The sequence below is a fragment of the Aulostomus chinensis genome, chromosome 14 (genome assembly GCF_037954235.1).
Source record: "Aulostomus chinensis isolate RoL2024-O1b breed Wild chromosome 14, RoL_Achi_v1.0, whole genome shotgun sequence".
Classification (NCBI taxonomy): Eukaryota; Metazoa; Chordata; class Actinopteri; order Syngnathiformes; family Aulostomidae; genus Aulostomus; species Aulostomus chinensis.
The window spans coordinates 12,240,708-12,266,760 of record NC_141333.1 but is presented as its reverse complement, the minus strand read 5'-3'; the positions used below and the strand labels follow the sequence as shown (position 1 = coordinate 12,266,760).

Genomic DNA, 26,053 nt, shown 5'->3' with positions numbered 1-26,053 from the left:
TAGAGAAAAAGGTCACAGACAGGTATACACGCGGGCACGAGCCCGACTGACCCAGTCGAACGTGGAGGATGAGACACATATAGTTGGAGGTCAGAGAGGGAAAAAACAATCCCCCGCAGCCGAAGTATCAATCTAGGATGTGTGCAGCTCTTCCTTCCACAAATATATAAATAAACAAACAAACAAATAAGGTTTTAAAACAACAACAACACACAAACTGTTTACAACATTCTACTAACCCATTTAATTCAATTATAAAAATGCATTAAAAAGATATTAGACGCAGTTTAATGAAGCATGTTTACTGGGGGATATTGTTTGTAATGAACTGTTTCTGGGCTGATCTCTGAGGCTGAGATGGGAAATGGGAAGGCGTGTGAGGGGGAGGGGAAAGATAACCAACAAGACGGAAAGGTGAATGACATATCAATGACTGTGCAAGTGCACTCCTATTCTCAATTACCAACAGGCAAAAAAGATAGTTTGGAGGTCACGTGATGACAAGGGGCTTCTCAACATATACTTCATAATTCATCTTTAAAAAAAAAAAAGAAAAAAGAAAGCAACATGCACCAAGCAGTAGTGTCCTGTTAAAATGCCTCGCCAGCCTCCTGCCTTCCACACACCCCAGTTCTGAATCCCGTCTGATGAATCAAGAGGTGCAGGAATCACGTACAGAGCCTCTCTGGGGTTGCAACTATCTATCCCTTCTCCCTAAATAGGTTTACTCATATATACCTGAGCCTTGAAATTGCACACCGTTATCAAACACACAGTTTCTTATATTATATATGTTACCAACAAATAAGAAGTACATGTGATTGAGCTTCTGTCAGTTTCTGCATTCACTAAACCCACCGAAGCCTACCGAGACCACACACTCCACTCAGATTTCATACTATATAAAATCCAAGCCAGATGATACCCGAGAAACACATATGGTATCATATATCATTGTCAGTGTGACTTGCTATAGCGTAAATGAAACATCTTGAGAAATCATTAGCATACAAACTTGAATCGATGATCTTGTTGAATTTTGAAAGAATTCATCAAGAAGTAACAGCGAACATTTGGCTAGAGTCTCAACAGTTGGCATGGAGGAACCAAATCTGTAATGGCTTTTCTGATATATTGCACTGAAAAGACGCCAACTTTGGTTTATTCGGGATCCAGTCGTCAAACATGTAAAGTGGTGCACCGCTCTTGCTGTGATTAAACACTAATAAGTACAGGGATACATTTTATGAGATGTAGTTTGGACTCGTAAATCTTGTCATTACGATACAGGCGAGAGTCATTTAATCAAAAGCAAATGATTAAAACACATTTAAGCTTTATACTTTTTTATTTCTTCGAGGTGTGAAATCTGTGTGTGTTGGCCATGAGGAGTGTTTCACAGCGAGGAGTTTACACATAGATCTAACTCTGATGCCGCTGGGAACAACTGGCGCTTTCAAGCAGAAAATCTCAGACAAATCACAATTTACCAACTAATGAAACCACTCAAGATTATCCCCCGTCCGCCTGTGCCCACTGTCCTCAGAGCTGCATTATTTACACATGCACTGTCTCCATGCACTCAGAGGAACAGCTTCAGTGCAAGTTCAAGTTATATATCTAAATAAGACAACAGCGACAAATACTTTATACTACAGATGCACAATAAAAATACGGGTTCCAGATGTACTTACCCTCTGTTGAGTGAACTTGGGCAAGTGTGATGATAAACCAGCACAAGGTGTGTAGTTTCCACAGGGAGCATGCCATGGTGCCTGGTGATGTGGGTCTATGGCAGGTTGCAAAAAAATGATTCTGATTAAAAAAGTCCAAGTCAACTGCTCACAGCGATGCTCATCATTGATCCTCTCACCTGCGGAGCACACCAAGAGAGACATTCAGGCTCAGGGATGAAATTTATTCCACGTGCTGGCTCAGTCGCTGTGTGATTTCACAGAGAAATTCATCCTGTCACACTCTTATCACAAGGTACTTGATACTGCTGCTACATTCCATTGCAGAAATGTGGCAAAACCTTAAGCTGTGAAATGCTACAAACCCATGCAAGCCACCAAATAAGCCCATAAAGTCAATAATCCTGAGAAGGGAAATCCCTTAATGGCTGCTGAATGCTAACAATTTCACTGGCGGGACAGGGAGAACAGGGTGGGATCGGCGCTGTCATCAAACAGATAAAGCCCGCCCTGTCCAGCGTCTCGTGACCTCGCTGCCACTGATTCTAACCTTGTCAGGACTGGATCAAATTAGATTTTCTCTTCTGCAAAGAGAAATTTTTGCAGCATTTTATTTTATTTTGTCATTTGTGTTAAAACTGGCAAAAAAAAAAAATCTGCTTGTGGATGGAAAAAGCAAAATTCTGAGTCAATTCATTAAAATTCCAACAGCATCAAAAAACAAAACAAAACGCTTCAATTAAGCTAGTAGAAGAATTTCTGTAAGTTACTATGTTGCTAGCTAACATTAATAACTGTCAATATTATCTGCAACATTCTAACATTCCTTGCATGGGTTTGTCCCTTTTGTAGATCAGGCAGGAGTGGGCAGTGTTCTCACGGTGATAGTGATGTATTCGTGTGGACAAAAGTCAGAAATGCTTCGTGTGTGTGTGAGTAAAATTTCTGTTCTGTGTTAAAAACAGTCTGCTGTACATATCTAATGAGGTAACTGACACTGATTGTACTTTACTTCCTCTCTGTCCTCATTTTTTGGTCATTGTGAAGTGGTAAGAAAATTCAAATTAAAAGCAAGTTGTAATTTAATCGGTGGATTGTCATTGTATGACAGTAGTTCATAAATGCAGATTACGTCATGTATTTGTGGAAATGTGTGTCTCTTTTGGAGTCTCCAGCTGTTTGGAACCCCTATATTAAGTGCCATAATTATCCATGGTAACAGCTTGGAGAACAAATAAGCTTTCAATCCTGTTATAGTATTTTGGGGTTGCATTAACTACTAGATCAATGGATAAATGCTATAATAATAGAGGATATACTATCTTATTAGTAAAAGTCGGACATTATTTTAACAAGGAGCTATTTACATAGCAATTAACATCAAACATGAGGCTGTACATCTGTTTTTAGCAGGCGCTGACAGATTTACGTGAGTCCATTTGAAAGCAACTACATGATAGTTTCCTCAGTATCAGTCTCTGCTTGTGGCATTTTAGTTAGTTATTATCTATTTATTTTACTTCTGCAGAAGTCAAGAAGTAACAGTCCTCTTTCCACCCCCGCGTCGGAGCCAAACAAACAAATAAACACTACAGAGCAAATGGTCACTTCTCTCTGTTGTGACTGACTACAAACTTATCTCTCCTGCCCCCCCCCCCCCTTCCCTCACATCTCTCACAAAACCCATCCTCATCCGTACCTGCTCCACTAGTCTTCGTTTATTTGAATGTTTGTTTTTGCTCTCTTTCGCTACAAAACCAAATGGCCTCCTCCCTGTCATGGATACAGTTTTGGGGGCTTCGTAGGGTGAAACCTAATACCTACCTGCGCGCCCAGGCATGCGTTTCACACTACTAACGGCTCCCTTTTGTCCGTGTGTTTACACTACTGGGTTAAGCTCAGTCCTCACACTCCCATGAACCATTAGCACATTCACCATGGGATATGGCATCACTCAGGCAACAAGGCACATAGGAACCCATTAGAAACTGTTTTTTTTTCCCTCTTTTTTTTTTTTTTTTTTTTAGCAGATTCAAAAACAGCATTCCACTTGTGTGTGTGTCATTATTTGTGCCCGTGTCATTATTTGTGCCCAGAGACTGCAGTTGTTCATTACGACCGAACGTTCTCTATCCTACCGGCACAGCAAACAGCACAAGTAAAAAAGATGGCGAGGAATTCTGTTTGTCATGTACAGTCAGAGCTGCACAGATCAGCTTCGTCTGGCTTCCCCTCACTGGAGAATATCCACTGACTGAAGAGGCTTTGATCTATTTTGTCTGAGTTCTCAGACAGAGTAATAATTCATCACTGTGAAAACATGTGGAGCGCACACATTAGCCAACAAAGTTATAATTAAGCCTGCCATAATCAGCTCATCTAGGATGACATTATGCCTCACCTGAGACCTCTAATTTTAGAGCCATTTAAAAGAGGTTAACAGGAGCATAGCACACGCAGCCACCATGTATTTAAGATCAATGGAATAATATGCAGCCGCAAGATTCAACAAAGGAAAGTTGATGGAGTCAAAGGGATTGTAACAAAACTTACCCTTGTTTTTCTTTCTTTTCTTTTTTTTTGGCTGACCAATGCACGAGGCAGTGATTAGATTTATCAGGGAAAAGCCGACTGTTGTTTAATCAGCCTATCCTCGAGGTTCTTAAAGTGTAACGAGGCTTTAAGCAGACTGTCTGCACAATAAAGCTGTATAGAGAGGCTTAGGGATCCGGAAACATGTACGCAAAGTCTTAGCTCTTACTGTTTAGTCTACTTAGTGATATTGATAATACTTTGCTCTCACACAAAATGTCCTGTAAAAAAGTGGACATTTAAAATGAAAATGTAAATATTTTTGATGTTGTACTTTTCGAAAGTTGAACTAACATACCTAGATGATTCAGTTGGGGTCAATCTACTCAAGCATGTATACGCATCAATCTGCCCCATACTGGCTTAGGCGCTCTGGACATGTTCCCAAGGTCTCGCTGCCATATTTAACCCAGAAGTCAAGGAGTCATGGCGAGTGTTATAGGTAAAAAACAGGGTCGCCACTTGCTAGTTTGGTATGTGACATGAAAGGTCTGATAAAAGTCTGATTGCAACCAGCTGTGAGGGGGCTTACCATCGTTCTAGAGGTGGCCATACTTTCATCAATCAATTAATCAATCAATCAATCATTCAATCAATCAATCATTTCCTGGTTCGTGTACACTTGTGCAAGAACTTCCTGCCTTCTGAAGTTCTTTTTTGCAAAGGCACTGTCGCCGTATGCTACTACATCATGAAACAATGATTATGGTTTTATACACTGTTCACAATAACCCAGTTTCTCCAATTTGTTTTTAAACAAAAAAGTTTACATGGCCATCAAATCGGAGAAATATAGCAGGACATTGGGTGTTAATTGTTTTTAACACCAAATTTTGCAGCGCACATTGACACACTCTCACTTTCACTTATAGTGTTAAATGAAATTTCCCTCTCACACAAGAGTTCTTATTCATTTTGCCACCACCATCCTAAGCTTTATCTGTTATACCTAATACGGTCCCACTTTGCATCTGGCTCACGCTTGGACCTCTACAGAGCTTACAAAGAATCCCAACTTGACAAATTGAGGTGAAATGTGTCTCAGTAAGGTGTAGGTCAAAATGAATCCTTAGTCTATACATGTGTCAAGTCTTACTTTTAAAATTGATGCTACTTGGCTCATGACACAAGTCAGATAACTGGGTTACGCTGTTTACAAGGCAGGAGCTGTATTTCCTAACTCTAGTTAGAATGGAATGCATGTTAACACGAGGATTTTCCCTTCACAGTTGAGATTAATGCTCTGCATTAAAAGCTTAACCCCAAACTTGTCTTAACCTATCTGAAGAACACTTGGAAGCCTTCTGTCAAATCACACTGCCTTCATCACCCTCAAACTATTATCTCCCCTTAATTTATTCCTCAACTTAGCTTCCATTAATAACGCACACCTGAGCATCATATTAATCACTTCTGAAGTAGGTTAAATGTTGTGTGTGTCTTTGGTGGCTGTGGAAGCTCATGTTTACATTTGAAAACATTCTATTTTAAGTTTCAAGCCGACATAGCGGTGCTGAATCAATATGATTATTCTGGCTTCCCTGTCATCGTTGCTTAGTGTGAAAAATGAGGCAGCGTGCTCAACATACCCACAGTGTCAGTATGGGAAGACAAAGACAAGATGCCTTTAAACAGTTTTGCCTCCGAGGCAGTCGAGCCCCCCTGCTACGAAAAATAAAGCATCATGTATATCCCTAGTACAAGGGGATGGATGTTCTGTAAATTGATGATAACAGTCCTATACTTAATATATTTTGTATCATGCTGTGAGTATTTAACATGCCGAGACACCAAAGGCACAGACTGGAGGGAGACTGCTTGACTGCCGTTCTCCTCATTAGACGTGCTGAGGTCTCCCCTCTCAGCTGGGGGTTTCTTTTCTCTCTGCACCTTGTAGCAGGCAAACCGCTAGTGATCATACCTTGACTGTTTGCTTAAATAGCCCCCCCTAACAACAACACACCCCAGCTCTGATGTGATCTCAAAACAGCATCTGCAACAGCGTGTTGTGGCGGTGAGGAGGGACGGACAGATGACGATCATCATCAACGTGTCTTCTTGTAATTCATGATCAAGGCGATGTTCTATGATTGTTAAGCACAGATTGCTAAAAATGTCAACAGGCATCACACTGCTTTTTCCTCAATATAAAGTCATTGCAGACAGATGTTTAAGTATTCTGAGAAATGGAGAAGCCATGGGGGTGTGTGTGCCCAGAGGCTTTAGACATATGTGCACTTGATGTATTTGCAATACAACAGAATGCTTTATAATCAACAGCTTAGAGACAAAATTGTGAATTGCAGCAGCTCAGTTGGTCTTTTATAGAACAAAAAAGGGGGGGAAAAAAATAAAGGCTTGGGAGGAAGGGGGTTATTAGATGGGACGGGAGGAGGGCTGATTGAAAAGGGCAGTTTGAAATTTGAATGGAACGGGGGTCTGAAAACAAGAGGCAGATGTGAAAGAATGCCTGGCTTCTCCTAAACAAAGCTCCTGGTTGTCCCTCTCTAGCTGTTAGAGGGCCACAGGAGAATAGAAGAAGAGTTGGGCTTTTCTATTAAAGGAGGTCTGGAAGAATCAGGAGGCGGGAAGGAGGGGGGGCTCCCTGAATAAAGAACTCGAGTGGGGGAGGGGGACTCAAGTTACAATAAAAGATTGACAGCTTGCAAGTCTTGCTTGACCCTTGAATTAGCCCCAAAGCTTTCAACCAACCTCCAGAAAGAGTTGGGATGTTAATTGTCAGTGAACATCACAGGGATGCAAAGGACGGGAAATATGAGGCTGGATTCACTGAAATGTAAATCAGAGCCAACAGACCACCACATGTTGAATGGTGGTGGTGCTGGTGGGGGCACATTTGGTTTCTATTGGGTCTTACCAACAGCATCCTCATACATGAATTCATGTATACTGTAAGACCCCTCTTATCTCTCTTTCTCTTACCCACTTTGAGGGGAAAAACTGAAATACCTGGGGACACACAGCCAAGACGCAGAACACTCAGCCACTGCTTTGGAATAAATATATTCCCAAAAGAGATTGTGTTCCTGCTTTGACATCGGTGAAGATGTACAATTTGCAAGAGTAAAATCAGAAAATTCGCAATCCAGAGGAAAAGAGATTGAGGCTGGTGATCGGATGAGCCTGGAGCCCCACTGAGCCAGATATGGGGCAGGCAGGAATCAGGAGCTGACCCCTCTGCTGTGGGAATGATTGAGAGCAACATAGGAATAGAGGAGCTGAATGACACCCAACCAAACAGTGTGTGACTGCCGGTGCCCCCGAACGACGGCCCTTACCCTGACATAAGTGCATCCAGAGAAATACCAGGTCAAACATGCATGCTGCGCAACAGGACAGCTACTTCAGGGGAGGGTGAGGAAGGAGGGGTTATGTAGGAGGTTGGGGGGGGGGTGTGAAGGAGAAAACAAAGGAAAGCAGAAAAACAAAGGAGTTTTTCTAGTTGGGGCTTTTCTTTTTGAGCTATGACTCAACATAGAAATATGACCATGGATGTGTGATGAGGAACTTTTCTAGTTAGACTAAAATTAAACGATCATTTTTCAGGGACTATATTTCCAGTTTTATTATCTGAGAGTACATAAAAATAATTGCTTTTCAATCTGCAAATCATAAAGTTTGAATTTAAATCATTAGCTACACTTCCATAGGAAAATACAGTAGCATGCGAGTGCCAGAGCGTGTCACATAACCGCGGTGCTTGTCATGCTTATAGCTCTTAACGTTTGTATCATTCATCATTTTTACGAGCCACACAATTAATCGATTAGAATACTCCCCGCTGATCAGGACATATGGCTACTAAATAAAGCAATCACAAGCCCAAGCCTGGAACACACTCATCAATACGTTTATGGCAGCAGCACTGTCGAAAACAAATGTGATGTGAGATGAGGAAAAGAAATTTAATTCAGGAATATTTTGAAAAGTGGGGGCAACATGGCTCGGAGGAAGAGCGGCAGTCTCACAACCCAAGGGTCGCTAGTTCTATCCTCATTTCCCCCAGTGACCATGTCTACGTATCATTAAGCAAGATATTGAGCCCCTGATTGCTCCTGATGGCCCTGCGACGAACTGGCGACCCGTCCAGGGTGAACCCCGCCTCTCGCCCAATGTCAGCTAGGATAGGCTCAAGCCCCCGTGAGCGTTAATGGATAAGCTGTGTAGAAAATGGATGGATGAATAGTTTTAAAACTGTCAGTAATACTGCTCTCCCGTGTTATTGTCTGACTGAGTCTCCACTAGCTCAGTGCTACATTGCCCTCTGTCTGAATATATATCATATCCATAGCCTCATAATCACTTTAGCAATGCAACAAAATCCTATTAGTGCTGAAAGATACCTACACCTGTCTGTCCACATGGATTATAGCCAGATGATTTGCCACGGTAACAAAGTTTTAATACAGGTTCCATACATTTTTAGTTGTAATTTTGATGTTTTACCGGGAAGTGAAGTGGATTATCTCGAATGAAATTTCAAAATGCCATTTCCACTTGCTGATAGCACAAAACTATTCCTTTCAGGTCTGCTGAGATAAGAATGATTCAGTCTGGACCGTTAAATGGTGTCTTTGCCAAATGTTCCTCCGCTTAGGAATTAATAGGCTGACATTAATACAGCAAGATAAATAGGAAGGTCAGGAATGGAAGCCCCGCCATTACATGGGCATCTCATGGTGATAGTAGCTGCCAGTCAAGTCCAATAGGTCCTTGACACAGCAGGATTCACCTTGAAATACACAGAATGCAAGCAATATGTCATGAATACACCCCTCTCCTGTCCAGAAATCCAATCCAATTAGTATGTGCACATAAATACTTTTTAGGGTTGTTGCTCAGAGAGTACATTAGGACACCATAAAAGAAACATTTACTGTGCGATCCAGTTTGCCATGGCCAAATTAGTCAAAACAAATGGGGGATTATAAGAACTGAGCTCTGCAGTAGGCCCAGACACCCTCCTAAACTCATCTTCTCAATATCAGCATGAGTGCATCATTATTAAATTCATGCTAAAATAATAAACTGTAACATAGGGTAAGTCAAGACAAAAAACATGAAAAGAACCACATTACCCTCAAGTACAATTACTGCGAGTCGTGTAAAAAAACAGGAAAAAAAGTCTCCAAGTCAAGCATGCCAGCAATTAAGCAGTCAAGGTCCGAAATGGGCTCTTTTCTGTGGTCACTATCTCAAAAAAAACAACCCATGAAAAACAAAAAAAGTCTGTTATCGAGTTTTATGGTTTATGATTTATTATTATTATTCTTTGTCTCTGTTTGCAGACAAAGCATTGAATCATTTGGTTGCAGAAGGTCTGGGTTTAGTCTACAATAATAATGCGCTGACGTATTTACTCGGATACGCACCAGTAAGCAGCTTTTCTGACCTTCCTCCCTCCACCACCACTTCTTTTTTTTTTTTTAAATGAGCAGCTGAATGGTTAAAAAAAGAAAAAAAAGAAAAACAACACAGCTTCGTCCTTCTATTAAGGAACTCACCATCAATAATGCACTGTGATCGTGAGGCGTTATTAAACAGGATGATTAATTTTTAAGGTAGTGGGCAGCAACACAAAACACGAAGAAGGTAACAGAGATGATGACACATTTAAAATGGAAGTGGTGCAAGTGAGGGAAACTAAGCCAATTATCCACGTCTGTCCTCATCCGAGGAAGGAGAAACTGTGCAATCATCCTAAGGTCCAAAAAAAAAAAAAGGGTGATTGTTTTAACTCTGCCTTAAATGAAAGCGTGTGTCAGTGAGTAAATCCTTGGCTTAAAAAATCCTTATATACTGTCTTAAGCCCATTTTGAACATCCACATCCCAATTGTCTAAAAAGTTCACCAACGCTTTTCAGTCTCTTGTGGTTGTTTTGTTTGTTGTGCTAAATCTCCTTCTTCACGTCTTTAGCGAAATAATAGCTTTTACCTGAATTCACCTCATGCACTTTAGCATTTGTAATACATTTTCCTTTTCACTGTTATTCATGACAGATATTAGCACTCTCTGAAAATGACAGGAAAAATGAGCACCAGAGCTGGAAATTAAGAAGTTGTTGTGCTTGTTGAATGGTGGATATTATCATTTTTGAAGGGTGCTAATTCTTTTAGATTACCGGCATGTGGTCGACTCTGGCTTTGGTGTCTAATTGAGGCTTTTAACCTTTCTGTGGCCCGGGGGAAGGACGAAACAGCCAAAAATAAGAGATCACACAATCTCAGTCTTCCCTAAAATAGAAAACGGCACAAGGACATTACCCTTACAGACGGGAGACAATGCTGCACAAATTATTTCAGCAGTGGAGTAAATCTTCTGTATCTAACTTCATCCGAATGCATTTCTACCCTTGTGCTGCCGTATCTATTTTCAATCTAAAAGACAGCATGGATGCCTTTATTAGACAGAGGAAGCAGCACATGTCAAGTTAAAACAAGGTACAGCAGTGTATCTCAGACCAAAGAGGTGTAGTCTTTCCTGAATGCAATGGCTTGTCAGGTCTAAATCTTCACTGCCTGGACAGGTAATGGTGCTTGTTAAATCTGATGAAGGTATATTGGGCTAAAAAGGCATTTAGCTTCTGCTCAGAAATGAATACCTTACCTCCTCTGCAGCACAATAACACGTGGCATCTAAAACCACATTTATAAACGCCGACGTGACATAAAAAAGAGAGTAATTTAAACTGCCTTCAATGTTTCTGGGGTGTATCGTTAAGATTTCTTCATGCACTGTCACTCCTCCTTGTCCTTTCTTCACCCTTCGCTGTGAAAGAGAGAGGACAGTTTTTGGGACTCAGTATTCATTAGCATAACATCAGGACAGTGTAGGGGGGATTGTGATGCAAACAAGCCCAGATTGTTTCATCCCATAGTTGCATTCAGAGGTGCTGCAGAGTCTCTCTCTCTCTCTCTCTCTCTCTCTCTCTCTCTCTCTCTCTCGTCTGCTCACTGTATGATGGATCGGCAAATTCAGGACGGAGATGTCCCCCTTTCTATTATTTATGTTTATTTTTATGTTTATTCTGCGTATTTCATGAGTGACACCAACGGCCGCAGTCAAATTCCCTGTATGTTGTGAACATACTTGGCCAATTAAACTGATTCTGATTCTGATTCTGATTCTGATTTTTAAATTTCAATTTGAGATGTTGTCAAGCAGACCCTGATAAGATAAGAGTGGCGTTGCTTTACTTTTAGATTTTGCAGGTAAAATATGACAAAGTCAACAAAATATAATGTACAATTTGTTTCCCTAATGAGGAATAGAGTGTCTCATTTATAAATATATATCCTTTTCCGGTTAGGATTCAAGCCTGACATGATTTTTTTTTCTTTTCTTTTTTTTTTTTTACAAAATTATGTAAATGGATGTGGGGCTTATGTTATCGTCCCGCTGCCACCCACAGCTGGACAGCAGATACAGCAATCACTGCTTCTGCACCTTGTGTATGTTTAATATGTGTTTGCTCTTTTGTGATAACAAAAAAAGAAGGGAACAAATAAGGTTTTCGTTCCTTTTTTTTTCCTTGTGAATAATTGTCAGGGAATCTAAAGACACAAGGAGAGAGGCAAGTACACACATACACACAAGCGCCAGACTGTCAAGCGAACTGCGATAAAACATTCCCAAGGAAATTATCTCCCTGTCATAAGGTTCCTCTGTTTTGAATACCAAAGGGATTCAAATTCCCAAACAAACTCTGAAAGGTTGACCAATTTCGTGCTCTGCCAAACGATAGCACATTACAGCACAGGTCGCACCTTTGAACCGCCGCTCTGAAGGTAGCATGAAGCAGAGATTTTAATCTCTGTATCTCTGCATAGGTAATCCACTGAAGTGTAATTGCTACAGCCATAAGTCATACACAATAATGACAGCAGAATAAGACTCACTGTGAATATGAAGTGAGTGTGATAACCAAGTGCCGTGGCGGCGGGGAAAAGAAGCGAATACTTTTTAGCAATTCTCCTCTGAACAACAACACCTCTGTGAGCCGGTTTCTTAACAAGCTGCAGTACAATACGCTGAACTATGCAGATGAAAGATTAGGATTTCCTTGAATAAAACAGCTGGTAGACTGGAGTGTTTAAAACTTACTCTCAGTTGCAAAAATGAACAATTAATGTCTTTGAGTAAAAGCAGAGTCTTAAGATTTTATTGTTGCCTGAAAAACCATAGACAAAGAGGCCTGTCGACTCCCATTTTGAAGCATTTCTGTGGTTTTTTTCAAGCAGAGACGACTATATTTGGATGAGAGGGAGGGACTAGAGGGGGGATGGAAGCCACGCCTTAATCTACACACTACTTTATCATTATTTTACTATCAATAGGGCCATGAAAATATTTGCAGAGTTAAAAACTGAAGGGAGAAGTGAGATCATTCTCCTGTAGACTTCTGTATAATCAACCTTCTTTTTTTTTGCAATCATGTAGAGTCGCCCCCTGTTGGCCACTAGAGAGAACTTCCACATCGGCTTCACTTTTAAGAACTCAAAGCTACGCTCACTCTTTTACACAGTCAATGCTCATAACACAGGAAAAGCACAAAGGGGGAAAGGTGGAGGGGGTATGGTTGACATCTTGGGTCTTCAATTGTCGCAAGGATATCCGCTATCAATAATTTAGAGTTGCGTTAAGAGAGGACATATATGACTGGATTGTTTCACGAGTTAAACGCAGATAAACCAAAAAGTTAAATGGTGATCAGATGTTAAAAGTTGTGTCTTGGGGCACCCGGCAGCGCATCGGTTAAGTGCATAACATGTAAGTCAAGGCTGCATAAATAACCAGGGTTCAGGTCCAGCCAATGGTCTTAATCTATATGTTGTCCCCCTTCTCCCTCCCCATTTCTCCACTGTAGCTATCTAATAAAAAAAAATTTAAAAAAATCTTTAAAAAAAAAAAAAGCTGTGTTTTTTTTTATTGTCAGCAAAGATTATTTATTCGCACGGAATCAAAGCTCACCCAACCATGATTGGTCAATATTACTCGGACAACAACAAGAATGCCCCCCCCCCCCCCCCATAGAAAACCTGCCCTTAGCCTCAGATACACTCATTCATATGCAGGATCTGTTCAGTGTGAACGGCTAGGTTTATACTTCAGGGCAGGTGCGCGCTGATAACTCATGCAAAGCCGATCAACAAATCCACGAGTAAAGAAAAGCCATGATGTTTTACAATAGTTCACCGCACAAACTGAGCAGATATCGACGTTCTTAAAGGTGAACTCACACAAAAATATAAGTCAGAAAACCGAGCACAGGTTAGGAGCAGCAACACACAGCAACATCAAAGGACTCCTGCTTGTCTCCCTAATAAGTACTCAGCCCTGTCCTGTGATTATTTTCCGTCTCTCCCATCCTTCTTTGTTTTATATGCCAAAATTTCCACAGCGTCAATTAGCACTTTTGTTTGGGGCTATTACTGCTCCAGTTGTATGAATCGTGTTACGGAAGCTTCATTACACATTTCCGTCTAGGCGCAACCCCCCCCCCCCCCCCCCAAAAAAAAAAACCCAAACCATTTTGGAGCCTCTTTTAGAGTTGAAATGCCAAGTATGCAGCAGAGAGAGTGATATCAGAGTATTGTTGCTCTGTCCCCAAGTTAATGTCTGCACACCCCTCCATTTGCTACACAGCCTCCATTATGCACAGGAGCCTTTTCAGGTAAGAGAAGAAAAGACCTCCTTTTTGGGTTTTTTTTTAAAGCCAGTGCAGTAAAGTGAGTGGGCGTCTGCAACACTGAGGGTATGGTAGCTATACTTACAGAGCCAAAGTTCCTGAGGTTTATTATATGCTAATTTTTAAAAAAGGCAGGCTAAACATCTAAATAATATGTTCTGTGTCACCTCTACACTCAGAGAGGTGTTATCGGGTAAACTTTTCTTCCCTTTGAGCTGCAGGTGTGAGCCTCCTCGAGCTGCAGCTCTCCTCACCTACCTCCGGGCCTGCTGGACCTATTTGTGATGGAAATGGCTGCAGGAGCTGAATCCTGTCAGTTCACTCCCGACTCGCTCGTAATCAGCTCGGCTTGATGAATGACGGAAATGCCACTGGCTCTACTTTTTTTTTTCAGCAATGTAAAAAAAAAAATGCACCCATTTCTGCCCCCTGTTTGATTGTCCTCTATTTTTTTTTCCTTTTCTCCCACCAATTCCATCGACTACTAAGAAATGGCACTCATCACATGGGTACAGCTGCAGATTCTGGAGCTCAAATGAAGACTGTGTCGCCGGGCTCAGATGCAGTACTTGAGAATTTGTGCAGCTTGATCGCAGCTTTCAGTCTGGTCCTCATTTAACCTTCATGCACAAAAATATACAAGTTCTGTTATGTAGATTTAAGTATTAAAAACAAAACAAAACACACACACACACACACACACACACAAACACACACACACACACACACAGTTTTTGTTAATCGGTAACCAATTAGTGTCCTCCTACAAATTAGACATCCTAAAATTAAATTTCAGGTTTTATAATGTTTTGCAAGCAACAAAAATGGTCCGTAAAACTTGCTTCTTCTTCTTTTTCTTTTTTTTTTTAATTTTTCACAAATTCCATCAACAAACTCATAGTAAAAGAATATTGAGGAATTACTTCTAATGCTCAAAATGTGGGTCACTGTGTAAAGGAGCTGACTACACAATTAAAAGTTTGAATAAAAATGTTGGACAAACCATAACAGCTAACACCAAGCGTTTAGCTTGCTTTTTCGTGCAATTTTTTTTTTTTCCAATTTGATTAAATGCTTTATTCTGAGTCTTGCCCTCAAAACACCTGAGCTGTCCCGCGTTGGAGGAACCTGTAATGAGTTCATGAATTCAATATTCTTGTCATGGGTCTTTCCTCCTGATAACATACCTGGTGTGAAGTTTAAGATTTACAGCTCTCACACTCATCTTAAATATTAACACCAGTCTGTTAGGCACTGAATAAATGCACCAAACAAACAGGTCGGCTTAATGGATAAAGCAGTCAGGGTATGTGTGATTTATAGCAGGATTCACACAACCAGTGATGTCTCACACCTCATTTAGAAAGAGGAATTATGAATTATTAGGACAGCTTGTATATATATTTTTCTGGTGCAAATGCCAAAAAAAAAAACAAAAAAAAAAACAACTAATCATACAGAGACACTCCGAGGTGTCAATATGAAGCAGTCCAATTTTGAATAATTTGACATCTCCATCTACACACACACACACACACACACACACACACACACACACACACACACACACACACACACACACACACACACACACACACACACACACACACGTTGAGAAGCTATCTGCAGTGTTTAAGATGTTCATTACCTAACCACCCCCACAGTGGAGGTGGAGTTGGATCCGACAGGCAGCAGCGAATGCCAGGCCTGGCACAGCTGTACAAGCAAAGCTGTAAAAGGAAGTCACCGGCCACTGTCGCTCAATCTTCCCCGCTGTTAATCCCACACCATCGAAATTCACGACAGTCCTTGACAGCTCATGTCTCTTCACTGCTTTTCACACTCCTAAGTTCAATTTGGCAAAAAGAGAAGTGTGCATGTTGTATCACTTCTCTACATTGTTCTCCTCTAATCATCTTTTTTTGCAGCAGCTGCAGCAGCATGATGATGACTTTATTATGATTTCAGTTGCCTCCTTCTTCTTCTGGTTGAAAATTGGTATATTTCTTGCTGCTTCTTTCATAATTTGCATTTCCCAGGTATTTTCTGAGGTAAACGTAAAAATGGAGGTTTGGCTATGTTACACCCGTCCAGCATCCTGCAGCAGCACAGTTAACATGAGGACATATTTAAAAGCCTTTAATGCTCCTAATGGGCCTCAATACATTCGCAAGGTGGTGTGTGTTCAAAGGAGTCGGCTCAGTGTTCTACATTGATAATATTACAGACATAATATCAGACTATTTCAGGATAAATGAGATAGACAGGAGCAGACTAAACACTCAAGCAGTGGTCAGGTTTTACTAAACCAGCCCTCTTGAACCCTACTATGTTATCCAGGCGGGGATTTTATATCTAAGCTCCAACAGAACTAAATCCTGGCCCCGGGGGCAACAATTTTATTTTAACATCTCTCTATTTTTTTTTTGGGACTCACATTTTGTCCTCTGTTTTCAAATGTTTTTCCAAGAAGCTACTCCCTCTCTCTTTCTCCCTCTGTCTTACTCTGTCTGTCTGTCTGTCTGTCTGTCTCTCTCTGTTTGACCCGAGCTAGAGACCATTGCCTCTGGCTTGTCACAAAGAGAATAGTGATGCGGTTCTGTGGGTAACAGAGAGGGAGGCTCTGTACTGAGACAGCAGCAGGTGCAGCTGTGACAGTTGCCGTGTTGTTGCTAGCCCTACACTGTAGTCAAGATGAGGTTCACAGATGTAGCCACTCAGTGCAGCGGTTTATTGGCTGCCTGAAACAATGCATCTCTGTCAAGAACTACTCCTCCTAAGGCCATTTCAGCCGAAGACTGCTCCGTATGAAACAAGGCGTGGAAAAAAAACCCAACCTCATTCTAAGAAACCAAGTCCACGGCAGCACAATCACAAAGCTCCCCTACTCTGAGAAAACAAACAAACAAAACAAATGCAAACCCAAACCCAAAAGCAATCAGCTTGACATATGGAGGACTGAGCCCTAGTTACATGAATAATAATAATAATAATAATAATAATAATAATAATAATAATAATAATAATAATGCTATATTTAATATAATCAAATGACTTTGTTCCTGGTTATCGACAAATATTGCCACCGCAAAAATATTTCTGATTCAAGATCAGCAAGCCGCTCCTCAAATATGCCGTGCACGCCTCTTAGGTCATCGACCAAGAAGCACCAAAGACCAACACTTCACCCCCAGGTTGCTCTCGCAAGACATGCATTTCGATCATGCAACGCTTTAGCAAACAAACTGATGAGGCCCAAATTTCTTTTTGTGGATAGAGACAATGAAAAACCATGATTCCTTACTTTAAGTCAGAACCTCCAAAGAGTCCACAAAAGTAGAGTCCAAGTTTTTGTTTTGTTGTTGTCAGAACAGTTAGAGATCTGAGATAATATGACAATAGTGGGATTTTTTTCCCTGTAAAGCACACACTGCTTCTTCAATTACTGGAAGGATGCTTGAATCATTTGCAGAGACATTATCTATGCAGAGAGAGAGAGAGAGAGAGAGAGAGAGAGAGAGAGAGAGAGAGAGAGAGAGAGCGGGCGCAGACATGAGGGCCAAACTTTAGCATGTGGAGGAAACAGCAACATTTTCTGTGGACCACACATGGAGTGTACTCTGAAGATAAAAGCAGCAGGATTCGTGATTCACTGCAGGAAATTAATAGACTAATACCATTCTCTTCTGTTTCAGTGCCAAAACCCACAAAGAAAGATGAAATTGTTTTCATGACAGGTGATGATGGATGTCTATGTCGATTATGAAAACGTACACCTTGAGTGACCATTTTCCCCCTGCACACGTCTCCCACAAATAAATGACAAAAACGCTCATCTGTCGGCGTCAGCTATTAAGAGATAATTTGATTGTTTTTTCAACCTCAACTGATGTCTCTGGCATGGCAGCAATTGAACAGATAATTATTTTGTTGATTAGCTTAGTTTTTAGCAAGTTACCGTGCCTGTGATATTCCTCTGAAACTCCCAGGCCAGACGCTCAACTCCATCTGACTTGGCAACCACATTAGAGGAACAAAGCTTCCACATATCCAAATAAATACTGTACTTTAAGATATAATTTATCAAAGACCAAATTATCTTGAAAAGTAAATAATCATGTGAAGTATGCAGCGGATGTATAATTTTAAAAAAATCAATAAACAACTGATATGTAACTGGCAGGTTTTCAACTGCAAATAGCTGAAAGACATTAATTTGGAGTATATTCTTTAGTTTGAAGTCATGTTTTCGACCGTGAATGGACTGAAGCCTTCATATTAATATTCACATATGAAAATATTGTTGTTGTTGTTTTGTTTTTTACTGAATCATAACCATTAGTACAAATATGCCCCACTGGAACACAGGTGATGTGCTTTAATAGCTTTGGCACTGTAATTCTCTCTCATTTTTAAACGCTGCATTCACTGAGAGCATCGCAATTCCCTGTTCCTTTTGAAAGTTAACTCATTGTGTTTCTTTGTGTACAAAAATATATTAGTTTATGAACAAAGATGTGTCAGGTTTGGCTCATTTCTATCTGATATCGGAACTATAGAACAAAAAGACATGCAAAAGCACGTAAAATGCCATGAAGAAGCAATGTATTACATGACGCAATTTCTAGGGCATCTAAGGTACAGCACGTGTTAAAATATATATTTAAGACAAGTACTGCTGCCAGAGTGAAAGTAAATAATACTGTAATGTTGAACAGTGCTTAACAGTTTTGCACTTTACTTGAATAACACCAGTGTGAATATACTGAAGAACACCCACAGCTTAACATGAAAATTGATTTGGGGAGAAAAAAAAAAAGAAAAGAAAAAAAAACACACGAGGAGTAAAACTTTTGTCACTTGCAATGAGTCACAACAACCAAGGACAACAGCGGCGTATATGGAGGAAATATATTGCTCAGCCGTGTTTACCCACAACATCCCTGAATAACAGCCCTGTCTTGGTGAAAAAGGGGCTTTTAAGTGTGGATGTGCTTCACTCTCCTATAATCCAACCGAGACATTACTCCTTCCCCTGGCAGACGTCCGTAGATCCCCCCTTTCTCCCAGCCAGGCCTTGCTCTCGGCTGCTATGGCAGAGCTGCAATAACTGCTGTTTGCTCAGAGACTTGCCTCCTAGGATCTCCTCTGTCACACAGAAATTGAATATTTTCCCAAATAGTGTTGCAGCTGTGCACAGATAAGGACGAGTCCTGTTCACATAGTACCAAAAAAAAAAAAAAAAAGACAGGAAGCATGTGCGTGTGTGTGTGTGTGTGTGTGTGTGTGTGTGTGTGTGTGTGTGTGTGTGTGTGTGTGTGTGTGTGAGGGTCTTCCATTAAATTAAAATTGCAACATATGAAAGGTGACAGAAAAAAAACAGCACTTGTGAAATGTAACTGTGAAAAAATGTACACATATTTCAATAATTACAGTTAGTTAATTTCCTAATTATCTTCAAATTACCCAAGTGATGAGAATTATTTTTGCCTAATGTGCCTGATTTAATTCTAATTAGTAAAATTAGAATATTACACAAAAAAGCACACACTAAAGTGATTAAAAATTGTCTTCACCTATTATTCTTTTGTCTAATTACTCTTTTTCTTTTTGCCAGTTTTCCCTCCATCCTGGGAGTGACCTACTCTCAAGTAGCACACGTATTTGAAAGTCTTTTGTAAAATATGTGAGCTGTGATCAGGAACCAGAACATTATGTTACACCCAATCGTTTTTCTGACCGCAGAACAGGAGTTTTTATGACCCACTTTTGCACTTTGCACTACCTCTCTTCTTCTTCTTCTTCTTCTCCTGTCACAGATGCACAAAATGAGTAGAACGATGAAAAAAGAGAGACGCCAGATGAGCTCAGAAAGCCTGCCACTAAACTGGAGAGCTATATGACAGCCGCTGGCTAATATCCATGTTGCTGCTTGTCACCGGACTGTGAATTGACCCTTACTTTCAACCGCCTATGTCCTTGCCATGTATTGTTCTGCTCGGAAATTATTTAGGCAAGCAGAAAGTTTCACCTGCCATTTTAAGGGGCACACAGAATCCCCCGAATCGAATCCCCACGCTACACTGGGGGCCTTTGGCAAGTGGAAACAAATGTTTCACGAAATGACAGGGAGGGAAACACACTCGCGCTCGGTGTTTTACTGATTGCCAATCGTAAAATAAAATCAGTCATGAAAGGGGAGGTATTTGGCCCACCAAAGACCTGAACGTTTCATCAAATTTGCCATAGCTTGCTTTTATAGCCTTGTTTATTTCTTTTAATGGCGAGCACTTATCCGCACAGTATGGTTCCACGTAGGTGGTTTAGCAACGGAAAGCAGTACATCTGAAAAACACAAAACCCACCATTTATACGCCAAATAAGAGACGGGATGTAAATCTCAGCCCTTTAACTCCTCACAATCCTCTACTCTGGTACGCACTCACAACCTTATATGGGAGGTAAGCTAACACGTCACGCTCAAATCAGACACCAAACTGATGCTCATGAAGAAGAAGGGCAACAACAACAATAAAAAAAAGCTGGAATATGATGGTGTGGATAAAAAAAACAAAAACAAAATCCTGATGAAGTCAGCCACAACCTTGAATCAGACACATGGACAAAGACAAAGACAACAGGCTGATATCTACACGGGCGAGAGAGTGCAACACTATGACGTTACAACTGACTGGTCAGTACGTGCACGATTCATATTGAATCCATAATAAAAACCTTAAAAAATTCTTGTTAGGAGCACTATGACCTCACTGAAACAGCGAATGGGGTTTAAAAAAAAATGCAGCAAAAAAAATGACGCAAACATCCATAATGTCACTCATTTTCAGGAGTACACACCCACTCCCTCTCTCACACTCGTGTGAGTGAAGAGATTCGTGCATGTGTGTGTGTGGACTCGTGAGAGTGTGATATAAAGAGTTGTGAATAGAGTGAACTGTATAGGACTTGTGTCGCTCATCAAAACCCATATAGAAGTGTGTTGGGGTGTATTGATCTGCGAGTGGAGATAGACGCAGAGGCAAAGAGAGGCACTCTGGTGCTCTGGTAGATCAAGAGCAGCTGCAGTTCTTTGAAACCGGACACACTTCCACTGAAACAGACTGAAAAAGGTGCTCTCACGCTGGACTCCGCAGTCAAATGTTCACGATGGCATACGAGAGTATCATTTCTTTCTTTACCTGCGTCTAGTTTTTTAATATTTCCTATTTGAAATACACAAGTTTTCACGGCTGTAATAAGGGTGTTTCTGAAGTGTTTCTTCCTGATCTAAAATAACAGACTCTTTGTGAGTCATTTTACATTTACCCTGTGGTGTGAAAGCTTTGGTACATTCTCTCACACTATTACACAAATACGAGTGAGATTAGGGCTATGAAAGATGTCTTATGGAACAAGAGTGGGGAGGGGGGGGCACAAATCTTTCAGCTCACACACTCATTCGTAACCCTCTCAGCCTCGACCAAAACCAGTCGGAAAATATACGACCCTTATTTTACAGGGTCTGTGACCACTTTGATATGCTAATGCACTCCTTCCAAACAGCTGTAATTTGCACTTGCATTAATTTACACTATTTTGATACTCACGCACGCACACACACACATGTGAAAATGGAGTTCCCCAATAAAGAGACTTGAGGGAGCAGTGGAGGTCCTGTAACCTGCCTGTAGGAGCATGTACGTGACTCTGATGTCGCCACACATCCAGCGTGTTTGACTGATGCTCACTCTGCTATTGTAGCAGACATGAAGCCACTCCACCACCACAACACTTCTCTGGTTTTCTACCATCTCAACAACATCAAAAAATGTGGGTGCAGCGTTGTCTTCTCAATCAGGATAGTAGTGTGGGGATCATATAAAGCTATGTTACAATTAAAAACACCACACAGCAACTCAACCAATGCCTTCAGTGACTGCGTATCACATGAAGGTGTAAAGATGGATGTCAGACGTTTGAAGAGAACCAAACATAGAAATGAGGCACATTCCGTGACTCTAATCCAGGCAGGAATTCGCAGCTCTCTTTTCATACGATCAGAAGCAGCGCCTAAAAACTGAAAGTATGCGAAGTGTGCTGCTAAATTTAAACCGAATCCAATGATCGATCAAAGAAGATTGCTGCTGTGCTCCAGGGTGACATACATCCACCGGCTGGCCGCGGCTTGCTCCTCGGGCCGGGGAGGGAGGCGCAAACCGCATGTGCGCCTCTGCTGCTACCTCCTTTTTAACACATGGTTGACAAGACGCGTTCAGAATCGGTGGGCCTAAATAATAAATGTGCAGAAAAGGGATCTAATTTTACTGCCACTCTGCGCCGACTGGGTTTGAGTTAAAGCTAAACAGCCAAATCCCCCCTCCCTCCCCCTCCACCACCTTCCCTTTATTTTTATTCCTCCCATTGATGGATTTCAGCAACATTTATTATGCTTGTAGCCCCATAGAGGCTATCCCTGGCCAAAACTAATTATTACATAGGCGAGACTTGACTGATTTTTTTTCTTCTTCTTCTTCTTCTTCTTTTCTTTTCTGTCTTTGGACAAATAGTCTAGCTCCAATTATAATGGATTATCCTGTGAATGCTCCCAAGAATCACACCGACATCGCTTCTCAGGTCACAGCTCCAGCATAAATCCCTATTCAAGCCAACAAGAGCATCAGTGGATTTAAAAAAAAAAAAAAAAAGAACACTAAAAAAAGGAAAAGAAAGAAGAAGAAAAAAACTCCACCTCAACTTAAAACATATTCCAATTAAATGCTGCTTCAAACTAACATGTCCTGTTCCCCCACATCTCTAATTCGGCCAAACTAAACAATCCACATCTGGTTCTATTTTTGATAAATCACCTCTCGGACAACTTCTACGTGCACACACATATACACTCACACACACACACACACATATATACACACGCACGCACGCGTACACTAGGGCGTGATGCCTGGTCATTGTTTCAAACTTAATATTAGTGTGAAATATGTTTTCACTTTGTTAAAAATAAAAAAGTTGTAAAAACACTCTTAGAGTGGTTTGCAGTTCTTTGAATAGACTTTAGCCGGTGCTCGAACGTGAGCGCGTCAAAGAAGGAAAAGTTACGCTACTCCGCGTCAACTTGTCAAAATAGTCCTGCGTGTTTGATTCATGAAGTGAGATTTATGACACGAATGTAAAGAAAAGAAAATGCCCTTACCTTTACTTGAAAAGCTGTGACGCCACACAGGCTAAAATAAAAGTCAGTTGGGGAGGAAATGTGAATAGTAGAAATGTCAGATTGTGGATAGACAGTCTGATGGGAACTCCTCTGCAGCGGGGAGAGTGCGTCTGCGGGTCTGAGGCATGCTCTCCTTATCTGGGACAGAAGCTGGCTAAATCAGGCGGTGGGTCCCCCTTTCTGCCTGTACATCCCCCAGCTCCGGACGCACACTTCCATGGCCAGCGAGGTGCTGCTCAGTCCTAACTCATCAACACCTCTGAGCAGCTCATCAAGCCTCGGCTCTCCTGTGCGCCTTCGCTCCCCGAGCAGCGACAACAAACAAGAAGAGGACCACAAAGTGAGTGAGAGTGACAGTTTGTCTGCTGCTGCTGCTGCTGCTGGAGGAGACGAGAAGAAGAGAAGAGCTGCTCTCCGCTTCTGTCGCCGCCGATGATTCTTTTTTTTCTCCCCCCCAGGCTTCTTCTCAATGTGACTGCGGGCAAGTTTGAACGGCTCGCCTCTGCAAAAAGACCCCGCTCACAGTGTTGAGACACTTGGTGGAAGCAGCACGGAGCAGGCTTCCAGTAAACAGCGCCAGTGCAGCGGAGAGGAGAGCAGGCTGCCGTCTGCAGAAGCTGTCTGAGCCCGGCACCGCACGAAAACCTGACATGGATTCTCCATCCACGCTGGCCTGGAGTCGAGACGTGTGCAGCAGCAGCAGCAGCAACTTACAGTATTTATGCCACCAACACCCAACTGAGGTTCTTCTTTTTTTGGGGGGGGAGGATTTTAGACCGAGAGACAAATCAACATCACATCATAGAGAGAATGTTAGTGATATAATATTCCGCATTTTTGCCCTTTTTTTCTGTTTTCCACTGCTTTTCCTTTTGGAGCATGAGAGGCCCACACGCTGTCACAGTAGGCAGTCCAGCCCAGTCAGCCAATGACGGAGGACTTATTCTACTGTAATACTACCATGCATCAAACGGATCAAGCTACAGTGAGACACCCCCCCCCCCCCACTCACCCCCCACCGCCTACTGGCCCCATAGGATAACACACTGGCCCAGGCACTGGTCAAGCTACTGTATGGAATTGTGTGTGTGTGTGTGTGTGTGTGTGTGTGTGGAGCAGTACATTTATGTTTTCTTGTTCTTCTTCTAAAAACTCCGCCCCAACAATTTTCTCTTACATCATTCTAAATAACCAAAAATTTAAAATGTTTGAAAAATCAAATCAAATTCAAAAAAATACTTTAGTAAAAAAACTTTTTTTTTTTTTTTTTGCAAATGAAAAGCAAAGCAAAACATAAGATCGGCTATATTTCAAATTTAAATTGGGAATATGGGTCAGAAATCTTACAGCAAAAAAAACGTACACAAGCGTGTCACGAGTGTTTTGTGTTCATTATGTGAGGACTCGGAGAATGTTATGATCTGGATGAGGAATTCTGTCCAGAAACATCATGAGGCAGGACGTTGGTTAGCACCTGGCTTCAATAAAAACTGTCTTTCACCCACTACGGGGAAATGTGAGGTTGAGTCATGCTTGCCAGGTGAAGGTGAACGCGGGAGAGGGCCAGACTTATGTTTTCATAAGCATAATTTTACATAATAATACAGCCGCTTTTTTTTTTTTTTTTTTTTTGGTGAGGGACAAAAAAAAAGAGAGAGAGAGAGAGCGAGAGAAACAGATGTAATAAAAGGTCACCCGGTGGCACGCTTCCATATCTGGAGAAATGTTTATTTATAAGCACAGACTAAAAACACATGTGATGTCTTCATGGCTGCAATGAACACACGAAACTGGCTTTTTGCATTCATTTGATTCTATTTCTTGATGTTGTCAACAGAGGGCATTATACCTGGTTTCTATTCTTTTTGAATGAATTTAATTTAACTGATTTATAAGTCAGCACAATGTAACAGGAGCAGGTGAAGACAGCGATATCAGTGTGAATCACGCAGAAATAATTACAATTTTTGCTAATTATAGACCACCTTGAGTGTGTGACCTCGCTTTGTGCAGCCGTTTCTTTTACGAGTCGCAGCGGTTGCACATAAATTGTTAATGTGCAAGTGTTGATGACAGACTGTGATATAATCATATCTTAAAAAGGTGGCTCGATATTACACATAATCACTTGCCAAATGGTGCATGATTTGTTCCTAACCCTAATACACACACACACACACCAAAACATTTACAAGGTGAACAACAAGGACAGGCATCATTCTGTCATTGTGAAATATTAAGTAAACAAAACTGAGAATGTCAGTGTGTATACCTGCCAGATAGTGAAGACGTGACTGCCGTGTTTTTCTGTTTTCTTATCATTTGAAAATGACGGCAGATGCTTTAGAGAGATCTTAGTCATCCATGGTGCGAGCAAATACGTCCCCTCCATTCCCATGTGGCTCAAAGCCTGGCTCTTAACCTTCAATTGTTCGCCGAACAATGCTTATTGGTTCCTTCCCAAAATATTTGCACATGATTGACATCTCAGGCACACATGACCAGTCACAGGATCGCCACTGACCCCGGCAAATTAGTGTTCCTTGGCTGATGAGGGACAAAGATTAAGTCAGGTTAGAAGTAATTAACAATTTAACCTCCATTACTCAATCATTTTGCTCATTAGACCTTTTTTTTTTTTTTTTTGGTAAGAAAATTATCATTAACATTTACTTAGTGCACTTGACCAATCACGCTCTTGAAATGACGGCAGAATCACAAAATAATGAACCTTTTCCTGCTTAACCTTTTAAATGAAATCTTTCAGAACGTTTACAAAACTGTTGAGTGTAAAATTCAGATGAATGAATCCGTCGAAGCTGAAG

The 26,053-nt window shown here is 41.2% G+C and overlaps 1 protein-coding gene across 17 annotated transcripts in view; it reads right to left on the bottom strand.

Annotated features, from left to right (window-relative positions):
- adgrl2a (adhesion G protein-coupled receptor L2a) overlaps positions 1–23,870 on the bottom strand; it is a 96,187-nt gene extending 72,317 nt beyond the window's left edge. For 8 of the 17 annotated variants that reach the window (XM_086225392.1, XM_086225393.1, XM_086225406.1 and 5 more), the window contains exons 1-2: positions 23,208–23,869; positions 1,695–1,873 (exon numbers count right to left, since the gene is read on the bottom strand). In XM_086225392.1, the coding sequence (XP_086081518.1) occupies positions 1,695–1,770 (76 nt within the window). In that variant the 5' untranslated portion in view covers positions 1,771–1,873; positions 23,208–23,869. Of the gene's footprint in view, positions 1–1,694; positions 1,874–23,207 lie in introns of all 17 variants that reach the window. The other 9 variants (XM_086225399.1, XM_086225394.1, XM_086225395.1 and 6 more) reach the window with 4 other exon arrangements.
- Positions 23,871–26,053: the final 2,183 nt, after the last annotated feature.